The sequence below is a fragment of the Dufourea novaeangliae genome, unplaced genomic scaffold (assembly GCF_001272555.1).
Source record: "Dufourea novaeangliae isolate 0120121106 unplaced genomic scaffold, ASM127255v1 scaffold21, whole genome shotgun sequence".
NCBI lineage: Eukaryota > Metazoa > Arthropoda > Insecta > Hymenoptera > Halictidae > Dufourea > Dufourea novaeangliae.
In genome coordinates this window covers 474,205-497,202 of record NW_015373910.1, presented here as the reverse complement: position 1 = coordinate 497,202, position 22,998 = coordinate 474,205, and the positions used below count along the sequence as shown (strand labels likewise).

Genomic DNA, 22,998 nt, shown 5'->3' with positions numbered 1-22,998 from the left:
CTCGTTGGAAAGTACCGGCAAATTAATCATTTCACGGACGACTACCTTAAAAAAGGTGGAACGTGGGAGGTGGGGGAAGACAGGCCGGAGAAAATAATATTTCTAACAGAATTTAATTGCGACACTGCGTTCCACGTTGATTCTAAATGCAACGGCTTGTATAATTCATAATTAAGACGAATGATACGATCGGATTGCGTGATTGTGTCCGAAACCTTGAACCTTACGAGAGGAATGTACGAAGTGTATCATCAGATTTTTTATCAATTTTTTTGAGATGTTGAGGAGGTCACTTGAAACAGTCTTTGAAAGTAATGAGGCACACCTTTTCCTTGTTATCGAGAAATTAATTGCAAAAGAAATTGACAATTTTAATGGATAATAGAACAATACTCTGTCTGCCTATTGTTGAGTATTTCTGTTTGCAATAAGCATTAATCGTGGTACTGTCTTTTTTATGTAACATTATTGTCGATGGAGTTTTCTGGACTTTTTCGTAATTTACTTTCTAATGAAAAATCAGCAGCCTTGAATTCTACGAACCAACATTGAATTGTCCTAACATTTACAGAACCTTCTCCAAATGCTAAAATTATATTTTCAGTAACTTTTGCAGCACTTGCCCCAAGTTCAAACTCATGTAAAAGAATTCACACCAATATTCTGATTATTCACGATGGCTGATAATGAGGTTTCAATATTTTTATTATAAATATTGTTAGTATTCAAAACACTTATATTATGGTATATTTCTTTATCTCTAATATGGTTTCAAATAATCGCAGGTCGAACAGAATTTAATAGATGTTATTGACCCGGTTTTGAAGTCTAGACAAATGACATCTCTAAACATGCCCTTAAGTAGAATCAGCAAGCAGTGGTCGGACATGATATTTAAATAGTGCTTAGGTGTATAGGCTTCCAAAGAAATTTTGATTTTTTTGGTATTACCAACCTAACGAATAAAACAATTCTAATAATACCGTTACTAAAAACTTATTATTCAACAGAAAATTATTTGGTAGAAAACATAACAAAAAGAAAGAGGAAAAGTACAAAAAAGAAATAGGCGTATGATACAAGAAAGTAAATAGGACATAAATAAAAATATATAATAAACGGCGTACAATTAAGTATAGTTTACTGATATGAAATGTAACCGTGAAATTTTAATAGCAAAAAACGAAGATCTTTAAAAACACACACATATGTTCTTTATACGTATACAATATTAATTTAAAAAAAAATTAAATGGTGGTACACGAGAAGGAGGGTGATTTTACGTGAAAAAATAAGTCGAAAATATAGAATAACAGATTTTCTTCGGTTTATCCCTAGTTGTACTACAAGTTATGTTACACCCTGTATATAATTTATACATTGTTCCATTTATCGCTGACAAATACCTAGACAGGATAATATGAATAATATTTGAATTACAATTCCGTTATTGTCCATTTCAACGTCTGACATTTTCTATTCATTCCAGCAAAGAAGTACAAATATCCTCGAATTTAATTCACTCCGATAATGAGAATTAAATCAAGGGAGTCTAACAGAGTTTCTACGGTAAGTTCATCTGCTCCCAGGTGATATTCAGGTACGTTAACTCAACGTTAACTGAAATATTTTTGAGTCGGACAGAAGAGATCGGGTTTCGCTGTCGTTACTGAATTACATTTTTTAATCTACTCGCGTCGAGGTTCGCGTTATTTCCCCCTTTTTTCCCTCCACCCGTCCGCCTCCACGCAACTTCTTTGTTCATTTCGTAGTAATATTAAGATAATGAGACGAGTTTTTCAGGGGAAAAAGTCAGATACCGGTTCCCCGAGGAAGGGAATTACACTCAGCGGGAATAAAAGTTTAAAGCATTTCAAAGTGTGGATATTTTACACACGATAATAGAATCTTAAATGAAGCCAAGGCGGCGTTGTTTCGGTACATTATACATGAATCACCGTCCGATTATCGCTACGAAAAGTTTTCAATAAGCAGTTCGTTAAATTGTATCCGTTTCGCGGACCTGGGTTCACGGGGATTATTCTCTTCTAAACTGGTTCCAAGAACATATTGTACGAGCCAGCGTAACGTCTACGGTAAATTTGAAACAGGAAATTTTTGCATTTTCATTTCAGGTTTCTGTACGTCTGCCGTGTCACAGAAATAAATATTTGTACAATATTACGTTACATACTGTGACGAGACTGTGAAATATAGTATGAAGTTATGTGGAATTCTATTCGCCTAAGGAGAATATCGCATATACAATTTTAAAACAAACTTTAATGGCAAATTTTTAAAAATATAGACACTTCAAAATTGACTATATGAAAATTAATGGAAGTTAACGCTGCGTCGAAGCACACTGGCTCGACTGGCCGAGCCATTCGGTACAAGCAGTGTTAACTTCAATTACTTTTCATAAGACCATTTTGAAGTGAACCTGTTTTTTTTAATTAATCCATTCTTAAAAAAAATTGCAATATAAATGATTAAAAAATATTTCTTTTTCACTGAAACAATTTTGCAGAATTAATAATTTACACAAAGCTCACTTTGATCAGTTTGTTAGTTCAACAGTTGTGATTTATTGAAAAAAGGTTGACACTTTATTTCAAACAGCTCTAAAATCATCAATTTTTAAAATTTTACAACATATCTAAGTTTAAAGAAAATCCGAAATGATACTCCAAAACGTATCAGACTTCGCGCGGAATAACCCCATATCGATATGCAAGTGACACCTATGGTTTCTTGGAGTTCTCCCGATTACAATTATACTAAGTATCACATAAATCAGACTATTTGTAAAGAAGTTAGCTTTACACTATTGAAATTAATTATTCTTGTAATTTCGTTAATTACAGTCCGAATTGTGTTATTTTTGGTATCAGTTTCATCAGAAAAACATAAGGAATCGACTGACGTAATTTTCGTGAAAATCTAATGAAAATAACGCAATGCTACAAAGCCACCAACAGTTGAAAAATTTACAGAAAGAAAGATCGACCAGTCTAATCCTTGAAAGTCTGATAACTAGACTGTGGATATCATGCATTTATAGCATTTAAAACTTTCTGAAACACAGTACAATAAAATGTTTATTTGGAATATGATGGAACCCTTAGTAGAGTAAATAAAATTCTCTTTAATATCAGTTTCCGTAAATTATTCGATATAACTCTATGATAATTGCATAAATATCCACAGCCTCGTCATAACAATTGAAAGAAATCATTTTCTATGCGTGACCATTTCTAGTGCTTTTCGATTACTCAATTGGCCATACGCGTTTCATTCACGTTTCTACAATTTCCTCGCGATAGAGAAGCGTCTTGTCCAAAAAATTTTAATTTCATGAAAACGTTTCTAATGGAGCATTCACAATAGAAGCAGGTTTCAGTGAATCCCTCGTTCAGATTTCTTCCGCGTTCCCGTCTGTTCGGTATTCCGCCTCCTCTCTGTTCCTTTTTCTCGAAAATACCATTTACCCTTCTCGTCTCGCGCGCTGTATCGTTCCTTCGTACCCTTTCTCGACGTGCATTCGACGATAATGTCACGATAACGAGTCAGAGGTATCGACAGAGGGAGCGCAATAGTTTAGTTCTTTCGCCGAAGAAAGCAAGAAATTTGCTCGTTCTCATATAACGCTCGGTCTTCAACCGCTTGAAAGCCCATCAATTTACGTGAGTTTCTTTGACAAAACTGCAGAAAGGATTCGTCGTTTCGTATTTGAATAACGCTTTAAAAATATTCCGAGTTTGAAGTTTCCTCGAATGAATTTTTAACCGATATACTTGTCGGTGAGATTTTATGCAAAATAATGTTAGAATGTGATATACTGTGATACATAATATGTATTGCATATTTATTTGTGTATGAACTGTATGGAAACGTATTTAATAAAGAATACGTTTTACTCTATAGATAAAGAATTCTAACTATTTCGCGTAATAGTTTCATCTGAAACATTTTTCAGTGTCATCAACAGTTTCGAAAATATTCGAGAGAATCGATTTAAATGACTCACCCTGTATAACTCAATGTTACATCCATTATGTAATTGATACTTTTTACCTGGTGAACAAATGTCAGCATCAAAAGTACCAAGATTTATATTATTTTGAATGTTCATTTTAAAAGAAATGTTAAACTTTACGATTTGTAATTTGATTGTCTTAAAACCACAGCCCCTAATTAAAAAATGGTTTGTTCTACGTTTTCGATTTACTTTTTCAAAAGGAATAATTGTAATCCATGATAACCATTTACTTGTAGGATTTCGTATTGTATTTTATTTGTACAATGTACTCTCGAAAATTTGCGCATTTGCAATTATACATATTCGGTATTTTTTCGAGACCCAACCTTTCAGTTCTGTCTATCGCGTAACAAATCACGTATAAGATTTCGAGGATGCCAGTGTCGAGAAGCCGCATTCGAATGGGTTCAAGAGTATCGCTCACTTCGTATTCTATTTCCCCGTTTTTCCCCTTGACCACTGGAACTCCCTGTTTTCTTGTTTCCTCCGCCGTCCATAGTTCCTTCGTCGCCGCGTTCTCGGTCCTTTTCCCGCGACCCTTTTGACCATTCACCGATAATGTTACGATAACGAGTCAATGCTACCAACCAGGAAGCCGAGGCCGTCTCTTTCCTACGTGAGAAATCAAAGACTCCTCTTTGTGCGGTTTAACAGAGCGCACGCGAGGAATTTCACTTTAAATGAGATTTACCCGATTCCGTACGTAAAACGTCGTCGTTGCTTCGAGAAGTGAGTTAAAAACTTGCCGACGCTGAAATATACCTTTAACGTTTAATATCTATGCGAATTTAATAATCCTTCAACAGTTAGTAAACTTATCTGAACGAGGTCTTATCTGAATTAAAACTCTCAAGAGTAATTTATTTATTTATTGAAAATTTAAGGAAATCGTAGATCCCTTTAGGATACAATAGGGTACAGAGATGCACGTTTACTTGTTCTTTTTCTAAAGATATAGTTTATTTTATAAAAGTGACTCGTTTTGGTCATATAAACGGAGATAGAGTAATAAACAATATTTGGGGAGTTTTGATTACATAGGGTTATTTCTGAGGCAACAATGAAAATGCTAATTGGCAGAATATCTGGAACATCTAAAAAAGTAAGAAAATATAAAGGCTTATTTGTGCACATAAAGGCCATATAACTTGCATTCTTATCTTTAATAAGAACATTATAAGGTAATGTCTTTTTTAATTTCTCGTATTTAACTACGGCGGGTTGAGAATCATAATGATGTAAGTTACACTCATGCTGTTTCCCGAAAAATAGTGTTCTGCGTTTGTTGTTTTAGAAAACTCCATTATCTATCGAAATTATAGAAGCACGTCTATAGATCTAAAAAACTGTTGAAAAATGTGTATATGTGAAAATTGAAGTATAAAGAAAGATTTTATATAAAGCACAAGCGAATTAATCAATTAAATGGACTTACACCATTATTCCTAAATATTTTGGTTAGTAAAAATAATAAGTACAGTGGTACTTTTAAGAAATTAAGTTTTTTTATTAATCTTCTTCTCGCAAATGTATATTGTTGTTGTCATATTTTGTGGGATCGAAAAGAAAACAGAAAACACATGAATACATGTACAAATTATATAAAAAAGACAAATTTATATTTACTTAAGGTGGACTCACATCACTACGATTCTACACGGTTTATTCTTTTTGTTTAGTGACAAAGAAAAGTACTATCATTTTTCGGTAAAGAATGAAGTTATATCTCAATTAACAGTGAAGGTAGACAAATTCTGCGTTCAAGATTTTAAGAACAGTATTAACTCAAATTTTCAAAATTTGAATTTATATCACTATGATTCTCTACCCTCCATATATCACCCTCTGCATAAACGTTAAAAATTATACAAATTTGTCGCTACCTTTTTAATTAATCCACAAATCTGTAACGAATATTGATGTACATAGACGGAAAGTCTAGAATTTTAGAGGTCCAGATCGTTTATATCGCGGACAAATACGATTTATGGAATCGAAACCAGCAAAATACGTTTTATACGAACATACATATATAAAAAGTTTCTACCATTTGGAAGTAATATAAACAATGAAAACTAAAGGTATTAAAGGTATTTTTAATTAAAGTCACTTTAATGGGGAAGAATAACATTCAGAAACGGCGTGGAAAAATCAGTCGGTGTTCTTTAGTAACTTTCGGGGAGGTGATGGACCGGAACAATAGCGAAAGGTTGTTCAAAGGCGCAGGTCAACGTTTGCACGCTTTGGATGGCCGAATTCGATGGCACGAATACCGAGGACCTACCTGGATTACTATGTGTTTATTCGCAATCAGTTCTGTGCGGGTTTTCATTCAGGTCGACAGCATAGACGAAGAAACGCTCGTCAGTTCGTTCTGAGTTCCGTTCAATCGCGTTGCAATTTGTCATACCGGTTGATTAAATAATTCAATTAGTGCAAGTGGTCACTGGTGTGAGAATAGTGTTGTGTTTTCAAAGACATGCCGCTTTGTGAAAGCCTCATGCGTGGCTGAAGTTGCATCGACTGTGTTCGCTACGAATGATTAAAATGTTGCTGGTATTTGAGCACGAGGAAAAATATGAATACAATATTCTGCATTGTTCAATTAACAGAGGATATCGTAAGTCAAATATTCTTTTTAGAATGGTACAGTACTGGACGTATTTATTCCATCAATCTTAAATTTACAAAGTCCATTCAATTTACATAGGAATGTAATTGATAAAATAATTCATATCCAACTTATTTTAGTCAGTATAACGAGCTATACAGTTTTGCAATAAATATCTGCTTTGATTAACTTTTCTACTACCAATAATAATAGAGGTAGATAAGCAATAACGTGTTTAGTTTAATATTCGTATGATGAAATACATTTTTCCAGTACTGTAGGTGTTTAGTATAAATGATATTTGAAGTATGGATTTTATTATAATAAGAACTTTATTCACAGCTTATTTCAAATATGTATATGATTACAATTGGTTATATATTTCACTGAGTTAACACTTCTGTATTGAGGAAAATTGCAATGATATCAGTAGTTCGATTTTAGTTTTCAAGTATATTCAATTTTTATAGTTAAATAATCATGATTTATTGCACTAGCAGTGATACTTTTTAAATACAAGTTTAATGAGAGTGTTCGCGATCGTTGTAGTTGTAATATAGAATTTCTCAAGAATCTTAATATCCCTCACTCCACTCACGATCTAATTAATTCAGTGCTGCAGCTCCTATTAATGAATTTTGAGAGCATTTAATGGCTACTAAATTTCCTGTCACGTCTTGTTCGGTACAAGCAGTATATGTGTCGATATTATCAGTTATCTTGATCACGGATACTTCAGTATCAGCTAGTAATATTAAACGGGAATAAGTAATTGCCTTGGAAATTGTTTATACCTTATTACCGAGCCTGTACTTTTAATTACGGGACGTAATGGAACCTTAACATTGACGGAATGTCTTTGATCTAATAGCGTATCTTGAAATAAAATTCATATTTATATATACTTTTTATGAAAAATAAAATATTTTATTCAACATACCTGATTATGTAAGAGTTATATAACGTGATCATGTAACAAAATAGTGGTTTGCCCAGTCTGTACACATTCAAAGAACGGATTTAAGGTTTTATTGTGTAATATTCCTAATATATGGTTATTATAGATTACATTGGAACAATTAATTATTGTTTATTTGAAAATTTGTTTTGTCCACCTAGCATATGGAACTCGAACCACTGTGCGATGTGACAAACGTCGATCGTGCTAGCGTAAGATTGATCGGCATAACGAAATCTCTCTTTAGTTCGTGTTACCAATCAAACATAATAAAAATTCCATTGCCGATCGAGGGATTTAAATTCATTGGTTTTATAGATTCATTCACGTGGCCGGGATCAACAGAGTCAAACCTGGAATTTGTCTGTTTAAATCAGGGCATGTCAATTAACAAGCTAGCCGGACTGGTTTCACGTCGGTTTAAACGAGCTGCTTTGAATTCCATGTGATGTTTGAAAGCACGGCATTTTCTATGAAATCTCCCGTGACTTTGCAATGAATTGTCGACACTAATGGTTGAACGACGTTTTTCAAACAGATTTTTAAAAAATGTGCACAACGTGTACGATGATAAAATTACTGACAGTGCGTTCGTGTCGCGGCGAAGACACGTTTAGATTTTTGATGCGACACACGATACGATTTGAATGATTCCCTATCAGCTGTTCCACACGACATTTAACTAAAACGTATAAGGGTGGAAATAAGCACCCTGGAATTTTCTACTCCTTCGAAAATTAAAGGAGAATTCGAATGAAAGTTTGTATACATTAATATCAGGTTTACACATAGTCAGAAGAATTATTTGAAAATTTCTTATGAAAAAATGGATCAATTGATCTGAGAATTCGTTTAGTAGGTGTATGCAAAAATAATGACAGTTTTTCGTCGAAGCTCATTATTAACCTTTGAATGATCACGTGCTTTAGAATCATATAGTCGACCACTTGGGATTTTTCAGATTCTATATGAAAATATTATTATTGCGAACGTCCGTTATGATTGGTATGTACAAAGTTAAGTTTATTAAATTAAAAATAAAGCATATTATTTTTTTCTTAAATTCTGAAAACAAAACAAAACATAAAAGAATACTTTCTAAATAACAAAAATTATAATCATCTCAATTCTTATAATTTAATAAAATAAACTCAGCTACATGAAAGCACAAAATTCGTAAAATTGAAATAATAATGTTATAAACTTTAAAGATGGCTGGGGTCTATTAAATCCCACGTGCTCAATCATAGGTGAAATACTACACAATTGCTACTTCCTCTGTTACTAAAAACAGTTCCCCTCATTTTCCGTAACATTTTACCATTGTTTTGGCAAAAGTTGTATTACTCGTTTTGATAAAATAAGGTAAGACTAGAAAGCCAACTTAAATTGGCTATTACTTTCATATATACCTAATATTTATTCAATACGTACAATTATTTGAACGGTGTACAATAATAAATGAGAAACTGATAAACTGATTAGTCCGTGAATTAGTTCGAAATATCTAAACACGTCGAGTTAGTCGACATAAAAATTAATGGTTGCAGAAGAATTATATACTCTATTAATTGCACGAAACACGTGTTGTTAGAGGAAAAAACGGAATTTGTACAATTATCCAATATGATTAATGGGTTTTTTATACCAGTTGACCTATCGATCAATTTGTAGGTACACCGTCTCCTCTCACTGTTTCGTTTTCGCGTTCGAAATAGCCCTGATGAAAAATCGCGGACAGGCAATATTTTTTCATCTACAAAAGGGACACACGTATAGAAAGTAAAATGCAGAAACTTTGATTAACAAAGAATTCAGCTGCGCCGACGGCCTGCCTAATTGCATCGTCATTTTTCGATGTTCGTCATGATTCGACACATTCCCTCTGCCCCTTAATTTTTTTCATGTGCTTTGAATACAACGGCTCTTCATTCTCAATGGTGAAAACACACAGCGTGATATAGAATTTTAAATAGTAAATAGTATCGTCATAATTTAGTAAGTAAAACGAGAAAGACATATTATGTAAACTTATGAGGGATTTATTACGAAAATACACTATATGTTTTATGGGATGATGCGTATAATATAGGGTAAAGATACATAAATAATATGTATTAAGTGTACCAATAAGTAATTCACTAAGGTTACACTATTGGTGTAGTATAATTTTAATTCCGAATACCTTTTCTACTTCTTCTACAGTCAAAATAATGTGGAATGTTGGAAGCAAATACCAAATATTGTTAAAGTACGATTGCATAAACTTGTGAGTTATTTCTAATAACAAATAGAATTTTATGAAAAATAATAGATTAGTTATTAACAACTTACCAAATAATATGGGATTAATCCTCTGATAACAACTTCCAACTGATTTTCAGATTAATAAATATGAATATTATCCATTATATATAAAACTTTAATATTCATTTTGCATACTACGTATTAGTCTTTTTTATTTATTTCTTCATTTTATATGCTGTGAGAGGCAGTTGCTGTATTACACAAAGAGCTGCTCCATCCAAAGAACGTCAGCGACAATGAATCGCTACGCGTACCTACCAGTTTTCCCTGAAAATATGAATCGGAAATCGTCGTCTAAACCTGTATTCGACATCCGTTTAAATGGCAAACAAGTATTTTACGCGGCATCGAGGAACATTTTATTTTGTCAAGGGTGTATGTACGTTTTTGTTTTTGTCTCCCCACGATCGACACAATCGATTCTTCACGGGCAGCGTTTTTCGCCTGAATTTGTCAAGTAATGTCGGACCGAAGTTCGGATCTTTTGATAAACCCTGTATTTCGAATTATGCGCTTCGGTAATCGTCAATCGATTCTCTATTCGTGTCCAATCGCTCGCTGTACACGGGGACCGTTGTAGTTGCGCTTTCGACCGAAGAATAATATTCAGACATTCGAGGTCACGAATTCGTGATCATTTTCCAATTTTCAGCCTTTCTTTTTTCCATCCCCCAGCGTTATATTTTACTGGTGTTCAGTGTCTGCTGGTTACTGAAATAACGGAAATTAGCGTTAGGCTGATAAAACAGTTTTAGAAGTCACATTTCAGAAAAAAATACTGTGTATTAATAATTAAACTGTGGATGTTTATGCAAAATCACAGTTTTGGGCACTAATGTATAAAAATCAAAATGGAATATTATTTCCTGGACGGGTTTTAATACCTTATTAATAGACTGTGGAAGTTCATGCAAATCTACAATTTCGGATACTAATATCTGAAAATTAAAATGATGCAGAATTTTGAAGTTTGTATTAGATGTTTTACTATATTAACCCTTTCATTCTTAAATTATTTAAAAATTACCGAAAATATATTTTCACAGTTCGAAACCGTCTAATGCCACTTTTCATTCGTCGTTATTTGATAACTTTTTTACTTTTATCACAGTTATATATAATAATTCTGATTGTAATATTATGATTCATAATGAAACCCAATTTGTCTTAGCTTTGATCAATAACCCCTCTTCACATATTTGAAAGAAACTACAGTTTCATAAGATTCTATTATATTTGTAACAATGCTCAACACTCGAATTCACTTATAATAATAAATTTAAAATTATTAAATGTTTCTGAATGGAGTGTAGTTGCACTTTTAATTTAGTTTAGTGTATTAAGGAAACATTAATAAGTATAATACTTATTAAAAATATTTCAGAAATCTAGCAGTCATTTTCTGGACTTTTACACGTTTTACACTTCGTAAATAATTTTTTTTAAATTACGATAAGAATAAGTAATTATTTTTATAATAATTTCAAGAAAAATAAATCTAATTGCAATTTCAACAGCTGTCTTGCTGTTATAAATATATACATTCAACAAATGTTAATCTCAAATGTCCATAAATTCAACAAATCGGTCATTCATTGGTTGGTCATCATAAATTTCATTCCCATATTTTTTCCTTATTCGTGAAGCAATCCAGCAAACTTCTTATAAAAGTAAATTGCAAAACGAGTCTGTCTGACGTAATGAAATTTCTAAACGTTCTTCGATTACATCGAAAATACCTTCCTTTTGTATCGTGTATATCAAAATGGTTCTCGAATTACGGATAATATTCTTATTTTTGAAATAGTTAAAAGGTCAAGTGTTAGTACAAGCGGAAATTATTTCTACAGGAAAGTTCGGAGGAATATTATGCAAATCTAACGATATTCATAATGGCGTATCGCCGAGTCAACCACTTAGTATTCACAGTCTCTTTGAGAGTATTTCGCTCGATTTTAAATTTCCCTTCTGTTTCGAGCCTGGGTTCCTTCGCTCGCTCGATGTTTCGCCGCGTTTTACATTAAATGTACGAAAACGGAGAATTACGTGAAATATGGCCAAACAAAACGGGGCCTTCCGTGGAAGCGGAGCAATCAAAGTAATTGGCAATTTTCTCTGAAGCCCCCGATCCTTTCGTCGGCATTTCACGGTCAGCGTCCTTCGTTTTCTCTCTTCCAACGGCAGAAATCGTGTGTTTAAACGGCAACTAATGGACCGTTTATTGACCGAAACACTTTTCATTCGGTCGATCGTTGCACAAACTCGATTAGCGTCCTCCTCCACTTGATTATCAGTAATTTCCTTCCCTTGCGGTCAGACTTCTTTGATAAATATTGCCCGGTACTCGTAGGGACATTTTCGGACATCGTTTTTGAGCACGATGTTCGAGAACCTTGATCATAATGTAATAAAATAACAGAAGCAAGGCCTTAAAAATGATGAGGTTTACCGAAATAGTCGTTGTAACATGCTGAACATAATCATAGTGACATGATGTAGATTTTCAATGATTAAAAGGTAGTCATAGAATTGCAATATTTAAAACATGGTTGTAAAATCAAAATCTTCGAAAATAGTCTTTTCTAATTTTGTTTCTTTTTTCCAGGAGAGGAAAAAAATACTTTGGCACATTCAAGAATCTAAAGAATCGATCAATTTTCATTTCAGATTATAGCAAAGCCATTTAGGTCCTTTTTGATAGTTTAGGTTCCATAATGTTGTGAGTCCCGCTTCTGACTACTAGAATTTATTGCTATCACAGGAACCGAAACATTTGATAAAAGTTGTTTTTGTTACAAGCCCCTCAATTTAAACATGGTCATAACAATATGGTCACAGGAGCATAGTCGTAGCAACATAACCTTTAGAATCACTACCATAAAGAAATAGTAAACAAAATCTAATAACAAAAAAAAATCTTCACAAAAACGTGATCATAGAAAATATTGGGTATACCAATAAACAATCCATCAAGTTTCATTAAGTTCATATTTATCTCCTAGGAAATCGAAATTTTATTCGATTTCAATAATATCAGTTCGCAAACCGCAGTAATGTTCAGTTCTTAAAAAAAAAAAGTGTCTGGAAATGGTTTGAATTTAAACCACGTTACCATTTAATTAAGGGAAATAGTGGATTACTTATCGGTGCACCTAATAGTACATGTACCATATATTCAAATATAATTTAGTAATATAAAATAATTACTATACAATACATGAAATTAAGAAACGAGAGTGATATATGCAATTTCACGTTCAAATTTTGTATTTGTAAAACCTCGTGGGCAACCACGTATAAACAGATTTTTGTAATAATATTACTTGTGTTTGCTGTAAAGTTATAACGCGTTTGGAGTTCTCGAGACTCAATTCTGCAGAAAGTTGGAAATTTTATCACATTAAAGTTTCGCAATAAATCCCACGTCAAATAGCCTTCCTCATAAGCCGAAGTCGGAGCTTATCATTCTTAACCAGGGAAAAAGGAATTAAAAGAGATCCACCTTCCGAGGAGTTCTCATCGAAACTTAATGTACCAACATACCCTGTTTCTTACACATTTACTGCCGATCCTGTTTCTAGAACATTATAAAATAACACTGTCAGTTACAAAATTACATTTGCAAGTAAAATCTCGGTTATCCGAATTCATAAGGAAACGAAACAGATCTTCACTTTCGATATAAATATTTCATTATTAGCTACCATAAAATATTTCTTCCTGCAAAATGAGGAAATTTTACGTTTTTTTTTATTTTTCATGTTTTCGAATAACATAAATGTACGGTTTTCTTCGAATTTCTGAACTTTAGACTCAGTCAGCCCTTAATTCGCTTGCCTTTTGAAGTATCCGAGAAACATTTCGATCTCTAGACTGTATCGGACCTGAGTAGTTACGGCGAGCGAAGTAATTGCCAATTTCGTTTTAAATGGCTGTACCTGCCTCAAAGAATATTCTTCAGGGCAACTAAGTAATGGACTATTTATCGATAAACTTGTCAAATATTTAGATCATTTTGCACGGTGTAAGAACTTAAGTGGCATGTTTAACTAATCCTAAAAGCAACTTCTATCGAACCGTAGACACCCAAATTTGCATTATGTAATAGACAAAATATTTCTTAATTGACACTATTCATAGTTTCTAGGCTGTAATCAGAAATTTATTACCTTAAACAATTTTTTATACTTTTACTACATCAATGTAGGTATTTTTATTTAATTTCTTGTTTTCTTCCACACATTACAAATTTTTGAATATGAATACCAAAGTACATCGTATTGTACAATTAATTGCAATATCTAAATTATTGCTATAAGTTATTACTACAAACAGTCGATAATTTCAATAGACAAAATACTTCATTTAAATGGAAGGATATTTATATTAATACATATATCATAACTAAACACATTATATAAAAAGATCTGTATATTAACACTGTCAATGTTATATATTTTTATATTGCTAAAAAAAGTGGAACATACTATACAGCGATGTGAAAACTGGCTTTCAGAAACACGTTGTGTTTGCTCGAGTTACCTGAAAAACTCACGCATTTTTTTTCCACCTTTAAAGGGGTATTTATAAGGGTATAGTATAAATAATATTCTGCATAAATTTTATAAAAAAATTCCGAAAATTGACAAAGTTATAGTTAAAATTGCAAGAACGTGTCACGGTAAATGATTGGGCAAGCGAAACTTTAAAGTTTAAAAGTGTTTTTGTCGAAATACACTTTTTGGAGACTCTCTGCATAACTCTGTTAAGTTTTAATATATTTTGACCACATGTGGTATACATATAACTGGTACGATTTTTTTTACCTATTAAGCCATTTCTTTTATTTTTTAATTTTTTAGACTTCATTCACTAACAACGGAGCAATTTTTTAAATGAAATCTTTAAAATGACGTAATTTTGTCAATTTTTAAAAATCAGCCTTCAACAGGTCATAGCCAATACGATAAAATTTAATAAAATCCCTACCATTCTTAAATCGGACTATAATGGGAAGCCTGAATCATACTGACAGTGCAAGTATTTTTGCGTTACACGCATGTGCGGAAACTAATTGGTTGGTCATATTTGTTTATATGCAATTTCGACAATTTAAAAAAAAAATCTACAATGTGCCCCCTATTTAACAAAAAAGGAAAGCAAATCGATTCTTGCAGTAATTATTCTGGAATCTATTCTTTTAGAAAGTCCTGTTTTTCACGATGCTAAATAATATGTACCTCCTTAAAAAATGTTTGTGCAGTAATCTACTTGAAACACATATTTGATTACTAATGCTCATTGCAAATGTGTACCAAGAGTCTCAGTGTGAAAAAATTCACACGACAGTGAACGCGCGGATGCATTACTCTTTCCTTTGAAACGCGTTCCAACTAGAAATTCGCTCGTCTTTCCTTCCATTTCCTTTCTTTGCGAACCATTTCTTTCGCCTCGCTGTACCTTTATCGTCTCTGTATACACGTAGAACTGTGTAATTCACTGTAATCCCGGCGTAATGTCCGATAACCTTAAGTATCGCGAAAGCTTTTTGGAAAACGAATGAAACAACGCAGCTTACCGCATTGCCCGTACGATGAAACGATGGTGGGAATAACAATTATTCGGGGCTACTTAAAAACACAACCGTTCCTTAGTTTGCACATGCTACTTTTACTTTTCGCTTCTTCAGACTTGATTTCGTGGAAAGTTGTCGGTAGATATCTGGGCTAGTTGTTATGTTTTTCTGTTCTTTATATTTTATTTTTTTTTTGCCTTTCATATTCGATACTGTTCACCCTTTCCGACCGTAGCAATTCATTTGGAATCATTAACTTACTTAGCATTTATTACTCGTATTATGAGCATGCAGATTCAATGTGGTATCGTATCGTACAGTTTAGTTTTTACCGTTAGATGGATACATTTTCAAAAATAATATTTAGGAATTGTTTAATGAATATTCCTTTATGTTTCTGAACGATTTATTTTATTTATCTTTTTTAATTGCCCTCTTTTCTGACATCCAAAAAATAACTATATGTAAATAAATGTTTTTTTTCGTTCGAAAGGAATAATTCAGTTCGGAAAGGGTTAATAACACCCACTTAAAGTCTATACTTTTCTCTACCGACATCCACTATTTCATATAATTAATCCTTTCATTCCCAAATTATTTAAAAATTACCAAAGAAATATTTTGTTGTTTTTTTGGTCTATATTAGAAGACATATAAATGATTCACAAGAACATTTTAATATTTTGAAACCGTATAATGCCATTTTTCATTTTTTACTTTATTAGAAAGAGAGAAATTACTACTTGTACCCAAAAACACAAAAACTGTAATAACATGGGAACACGTGAACCGGTTATAAAGAACTACCAGGCTCAACTGTGTATCGTTGAAACACATAAGCACAAAATGCTGCTCCAAATAACAAAAATTTAACCTGCATTGAAACGACGAGCCCCTGTAGCATCTAGTCTCCCTTACAGATTTGTCGGACGTACAACAACTCTGGGGAGAACAGGAATTTTGAAACAGACAATCGTGAGTAAGGATTTTTGCTTCGTGAACAGGTTGAGAATATTCTTGGATGGATATACCTAAGAGTAGCAGTTGACGTGAAAGATTTAAACAATCGATTTAATGGCAGAGCGCAGTTCCGAGAAAACCTTTTCGTGTCAGTTGATACTGCAGACGGAGCAGAAATTGACTCGTATCACTGAGTCCGCCATTTGAACGGACGACCTGACAAAGGACAACGTCGATTTCTCTATTTCAATCGAGTGATAACACATCCTGAAATATCCAATGCAAACTATATCCATATTGCAACATATTAAGAATCTTGTCTGTTCGAACTAGAATGAAAAGTGTAAAATAATGTTTTAGAAAATGGACACAAAATTGAGAACAAAAAGCGACAAATTGAATGTTTTGTCCATTGTAGGCTACGAAGTCATGTTTTCCTCCTTTTAAGTGGAGCATATTCCTTGTGACCAAATAAGTTTTTGCACACATTATTAGTTGTTGACACGTTACAATTAAAAATTTGTTTACTGACCTAAACAGTGTACATATTACTTTATGTAACTTATAAATTATTATTACTTAAATTGCGTACACTATGCACTGCTAGTAACGCATATTCTATTGTTTCTAGACTATTATGTATTTTAATAAGAAAATTAATTAAAGATTATTCAAAATAAATTGAAACAGTGGGTGGTAATCACTTTTCGATAATTTCTTCAAACTGTATTTAAAATTGAAGAATATAATTAAAATTATATAATTGTACAGAACTTTAAAGAATATAGTCACTCATATTCTACATACAGTGTGTCTCACGAACTCTGTCCACTTAAATATCTCGGTTATTTCAAACAATACGAGAAAATGTTACCTACAAATTTTGTAGGGTTTAAGAAACTACATAATATGGTATAAATGGTATTTTTACAAGTGGAGGCGTAGAGAAGATCTAGAGGTCATCTTTGCTTTTTTAAATGGAATGTCTAATTTTTTATGCTCGATTTCGATAGATTGGCGTATTCTGAATATAAAAGTACTAAGGTTTATTTGTCCTGAAATTTACTGTTGCTGAGATATTTGACTGTTTTCATTCTATTACTTTCATTATGGAACGAAATTCGAAGATGCTCACTATGTCAAATGTAAACAAACAGCGAAAATATCTCAGCAACGGTAAGTTATAGGACAAATGCACCTTGGTACTTTTATACTGAGAATACGCCAATCTATCGAAATCGGGCATAAAAAATTGGACATTCCGTTTAAAAAAACAAAGATGACCTCTAGATCTTCTCTACGCCTCCACTTGTAAGAATACTATTTATACCATATTATGTAGTTACTTAATCCCTACAAAATCTGTACGTAACATTTCCTCGTATTGTTTAAATCAACCGAGATATTTAAGTAAACAGAGTTCGTGAGACACACTGTATGTATATGTATAAGTAATTACAAATGTTCTAAAATTACGTAGTATCCATCGGTGTTGTTATGTGATTGTACAAATACGCACGAGCAAGGTAGAATTATTGTAGGAAGGTAGCAAATGCTGCTGGCAAGAAGTTCGAGGAAAAATGTAAGCAGAATGCATTTAAAGTGCCGAATTCCGAACATAGCGAGAAAATGAATGTCAGACCGTTGGATTTGACTTGCAGGAGCGGTCTAGTCACGATCCCATCGCCGTTGAAATGTTATTCTGTGCACTGGAACGTGACTGGAACTTGTGAACACTATGGCAGTTTTAGCGGACTCGAGGAACACTAAACTGTGATTGAACGGTGACTGTACCGGGATTGGATCGTTGGTGTAAATGAGGGCTTAAGATGATAGAAGAACATTTAAAATGGGGTAGCCGGCGATGTGATCGCTTTTAAAGAAGGGTAGATGAAACATTTAACCGTTGATATTCTTAAAATTATTTCAATTATCGTCATTTAATTTTCTTTCTTTAATACTATTCACATTATAGGTGGTTTCACGAAATTGTTAACCGGGGAGGATTAGTTAACTCGCTATTTATGGTTGAGGTCATCATTCAGTGACTGTTTATCTTTTTGTTTATATACACTATCGTTCAGAAGTTTGGAGACGGTTAACCCTTTCATTCCCAAGTTATTTAAAAATTACCATAGAAATATTTTGTTGTATTTTTGTGTATATTACATAACATATAAATGATTCACCAGAACATTTTAACATTATGAAACCGTCTAATACCATTTTTCATTCGTTGCCATTTGACAACTTTTTTACTTTTATCACAGGAAAAAATTGTTCAGAATGATGACCTTGACAACATATTTCAAGGTCATTGAAATGGACGAGCATTGCCCAATTCCGAATAGTTACCAAGTTAAAGTCGCCATAATGTCTACATTATTATACATATATACATATGTATCCATACTGCATTTATCCACAATTATTGCGGTACAATCTCTTTACAATCAAAAAATCACTCGATCAACAGGTCAAACATTTCTCTCACATTATTCTCTTCCTCTTTATCTTCTAAGAAATTTTACAATTATTATCCCATCATGCTGTAATATTTGTAATTTTTTCGTGCACCATCTACATTTATTTTTCTCATTTAATCTTCCCTATACGATTCTTTCATATTCATCTTCCTAATTTACTTTTACTGTATTGATTTTTAGCTTGCGACGGACCCAGTTGTCAGTGAAACGTTTTTCATTAAATTGAAGTAGTCCAGAATATTGTCTGTTAAGGGCTTTGAAATTTTCGCATTGTTGTTGTCCATGATGGGTCAAAAGCGACCCACTGTTGACTGAACAAAGGTCAAATATGAACGTACTACGATCGGAACCACAAAACCAAAGCCTCCTCTATTTTCATACGTCACTTATGCGTCTATAGTAGTTTGATCGAGATCGTTTGACGTTCCCTCCATTTTACACGGTAATTTCTGTTCGTATCGTTCCGACGAGACCCCCTTGCTTTGATATCGCAAAACACAAACGCGTGCTCTTTTCTTTGTACGCCCATGGTATTGATTTGTTTTTCGAAAACGTAAAAATATTACGTTTCTCCTCGTACAGAGGTTTATTCTGTCCCCACATTGTACATCAAACGGTAGCTGAAATCAATTTCATTGAATTTCTTGCACACTACTGTTTGAATAGGTGGAACCACGCGAATGGAGTACACTGGAAAAAATTTGTCAACGATCATAGCGAGCAATTACAATAAATATATATACGCACGTTCTTGTTAAAAGGATTTTATAGAAAATTATTAAATCACCTTTGTTTCTTGAATAATTGAGGAAATAATTGTATTATTATGATAGGTTTCGTTTTTAATATCTACAAATTATCTTTAGGTATTGTATTATTCAGTCCTGACACCTTAAATAAACAGATATATTAAATTGGTGAGGGGAAATAATTTAAACATGTTAAAGTTTGATGAGTACTTAAGAATATAATCGTTATTCTAGTCTGCAAACATATTATGAATAAAGTAGATAACGAATATACTTTCAATTATTATATTTTATTTCTTAAAATATTAATAATACATATTTGAAAGAAGTGTATAACTAATGGTCGATTATATTTTTCTGATTACAGGGACTACTACTACGACAGGTGAGTGCGATCTTCATGGTAACCCAGATCACTGCCGTATACTCAGGTACTGCAAACGAACATTTATTACCTAAATCTTTCAAAACTTTCATTCTTTTTATCAACGTTAAGAAATCTTTAAACCTACCCTAAAATTTTTATTTTACAAAAATCGAGTTAAAAAAAATTATTTTTTTTATAAAACCTTTTGCAAAAGCCTTTTCACCTACCGATATATGGAGAACTAAAATCGATATGAAATTTTTCTAATCTTTTTTTCAATACCATTTGCAGTTTAAGCGAATAAGTCAAAGGAACGCTTCAGATAGAAAGAGTAGTATCTTCCTTAAAGTCTACAAGTAGGACCAACCAAGTAGAATAAAATTCTTAGGTTGGTCCCATAAACAATTGGAGAAAGTTACAGAAAAATCGGCATGTATCACTTTGCAAACATTCTTTGTTAGAACAGACCCCACCTAGAAAGCGGGACCTGTGACTGTACCCCCCCCCCCTCTCCCTCCCCAACCCTCCATCCAATGCTGACTTTTTAGGATGTGTTTTATTTTCTTCAAAATACATTCTTCAAAATATCCGCTCTCTCTGGCTTTTATGTTTAAAAATGTCGGTTACTTTTGGGACAGACCGTGTATTGGACCGAGTTTCTGTTACAACAATTGGAAACATCGTTTTTCCGTTCCGTTTATTAACTCATTAATTATTCCGTTTTAAAAATGGCCAGATTGCGAATTTTTCCGCGTAAATGGACACAACGTGAGCGTACAATATCGAAAAGCAGTTGCATAATTTGTCCCCGATGCCAGAGTTATGGCTATCAGACCGTAAACCGTAATTATTATCCCGAATCGTTTCCGGAGCGCTTTACCCCCTCCCCCAGCAACGTTGTACGCGATATGCAAGATGAGTAACGTCGACAATATTGATGTTTATTAACTTATTTTTCCGTATCGTTCCGCTCCAACATGCGGATACATTAATTACCACCTGACGTCGATTAAATTCGACAAATGGAAAATCCACGGACAATCATTTTCAGCCAACTCACCATTTCGAATCGCCCTCCCTCCGATAATCGCAATGAATATGATTTAAAACTGAAGCTACGCGTTCCCTGTTTCTTTTTTTTTTCCTCCATTCATGAAACTTGAATATTTCGAAAATCACATAACGAGTTATTATATTCGCATACCTCTTGCGTGTTGCGCATTTCAGCGAGACCGTTAATTGGTTTAATTAAAATCAAAGCATACAAAACGAGAACAAACCGCGTAGCTAGAAGACGCGTGTAAATTTTCTGCTGCTCGTTTATTTTTTTGTTCGAGGTAAAGTAAATATAAATCGCGTTACCGAACGCAATCCATTTAATTCCGGCGTAAATACATTTCGCGGAAAAAGAATCGATGGTGAATGAAAAAAAAAAAAGAAGTGGTTCGACGTAGACGGACGGAAAGGGAGGCCAGCGAGCACGAAAAGGATTTAAACTCCACCTAAGATCTTGTATCATCGTCAAAGAAGCCTTTCGGACGGTTCATTTAAAAGCTTCGCTGAAATTCTTACGAGCGCTAAAAGCGCTGTTTTTTAGTAGGAAAATACTGCGACTTTTCAGCAAAACATATGTTTCCTCCCCGTAGCTCAAAGATGTATTAGGTTTCAGAAACGCATTAGGTTCTCTTAGCGGATGAAACACCGTTTTTTGGCCGTACATCAAAGACGTCTCACTGTCTTTTTACAGTTTCGCCAACGGATTGGCTCTCTCTTACATACTTGCACTCACGAACTTTCGAAATAACAGTTAAATGTAAACAGTATTTGATTATTCTTATGATCCTTACATTTATCGGATTTCTATAAACAATTTCTTAAATTTTAATATGAAGTCTGTGGTCTGAAAGCAAAACGTGATACGTGGAGTTTTCTTAATTTTTGTAGGACAACAACTTTAACGTTTGTTTAGCTGGGAAAAATTCCATTCGTTTTAAAAATACAATTTTTCTTATTAGTTGTAAAAAGTGGTTGTTAATTCAAGTTCAGTTAATTCATTCATGTTGTTCCTCAAACAAATTAAATTGATTAAATATCTCAATTTTAATGTAACAATTTTAAGCCTTCATATAGCACTAATGTTTCCATCACACTGTTTTGGTTGACATATACAGGCAATTCCCCTTATAAGTATACATAATTCCTAAGTTTCGCTTGACACAGTTTCGATACAACACAGAATAAAGTAACCGTGTTATAGGAAGGTTGATTACACAAATGTTTATCAAAATTCTTACTGTAATGGATTATTACGAAAACTAACCAAAATCTTTACTGTAATGGATTATTACGAAAACTAAGTATCAAAAACGTCTAATTACTAGACTGCAGAAGTTTATACAAATTCACAATTTTAGATATTAATATCCAAAAATGAAATCGGGACAGACTTTTGAATTCTGTACTAGATAATACATAAACAATATTAAACTTTATTAAAACCTTTACATTGTTCAAGTAAAAAATGTTACACATACATAAACATCTGCAGTCTACTGATTACAATGTTACATTACATTTATGTAAAGCTTTCGGTAACTCGTCAATTTATTTTAACACTAACCGTACCGAGACTTTTATATACCTATTTGCACCGTATTTAAAACCGATCATCTAACCAATGGTCGGTACGTTAGTGTTAAAAGCTTTAGATGTACTAAATTAACATTTTCTCCATACAATTTTAATGTCAGGTTCTGGTTTCACAGAGAACCTTCCATCGAATACAGCACAGAACGAATTAACCGTGTTAAGGAGTTTATCCAAATTCAAATCTTTATAGACGAGTCTCTGATTGCATTAAACATACAATCACAACATTCTTACGACATTTATTTAAAATTATTATTTACTTTCTTACATTCTGTGCACTTAAGTATGCTGCAA

General features: G+C 33.1%; 1 protein-coding gene across 1 annotated transcript in view; it reads left to right on the top strand.

The window, feature by feature from the left end:
- LOC107194047 overlaps positions 1-22,998 on the top strand; it is a 98,888-nt gene that overhangs the window by 28,667 nt on the left and 47,223 nt on the right. Inside the window, exon 2 of the mRNA XM_015583611.1 lies at positions 20,056-20,073. Within this exon, the coding sequence (XP_015439097.1) occupies positions 20,056-20,073 (18 nt within the window). The remainder of the gene's footprint in view (positions 1-20,055; positions 20,074-22,998) is intronic.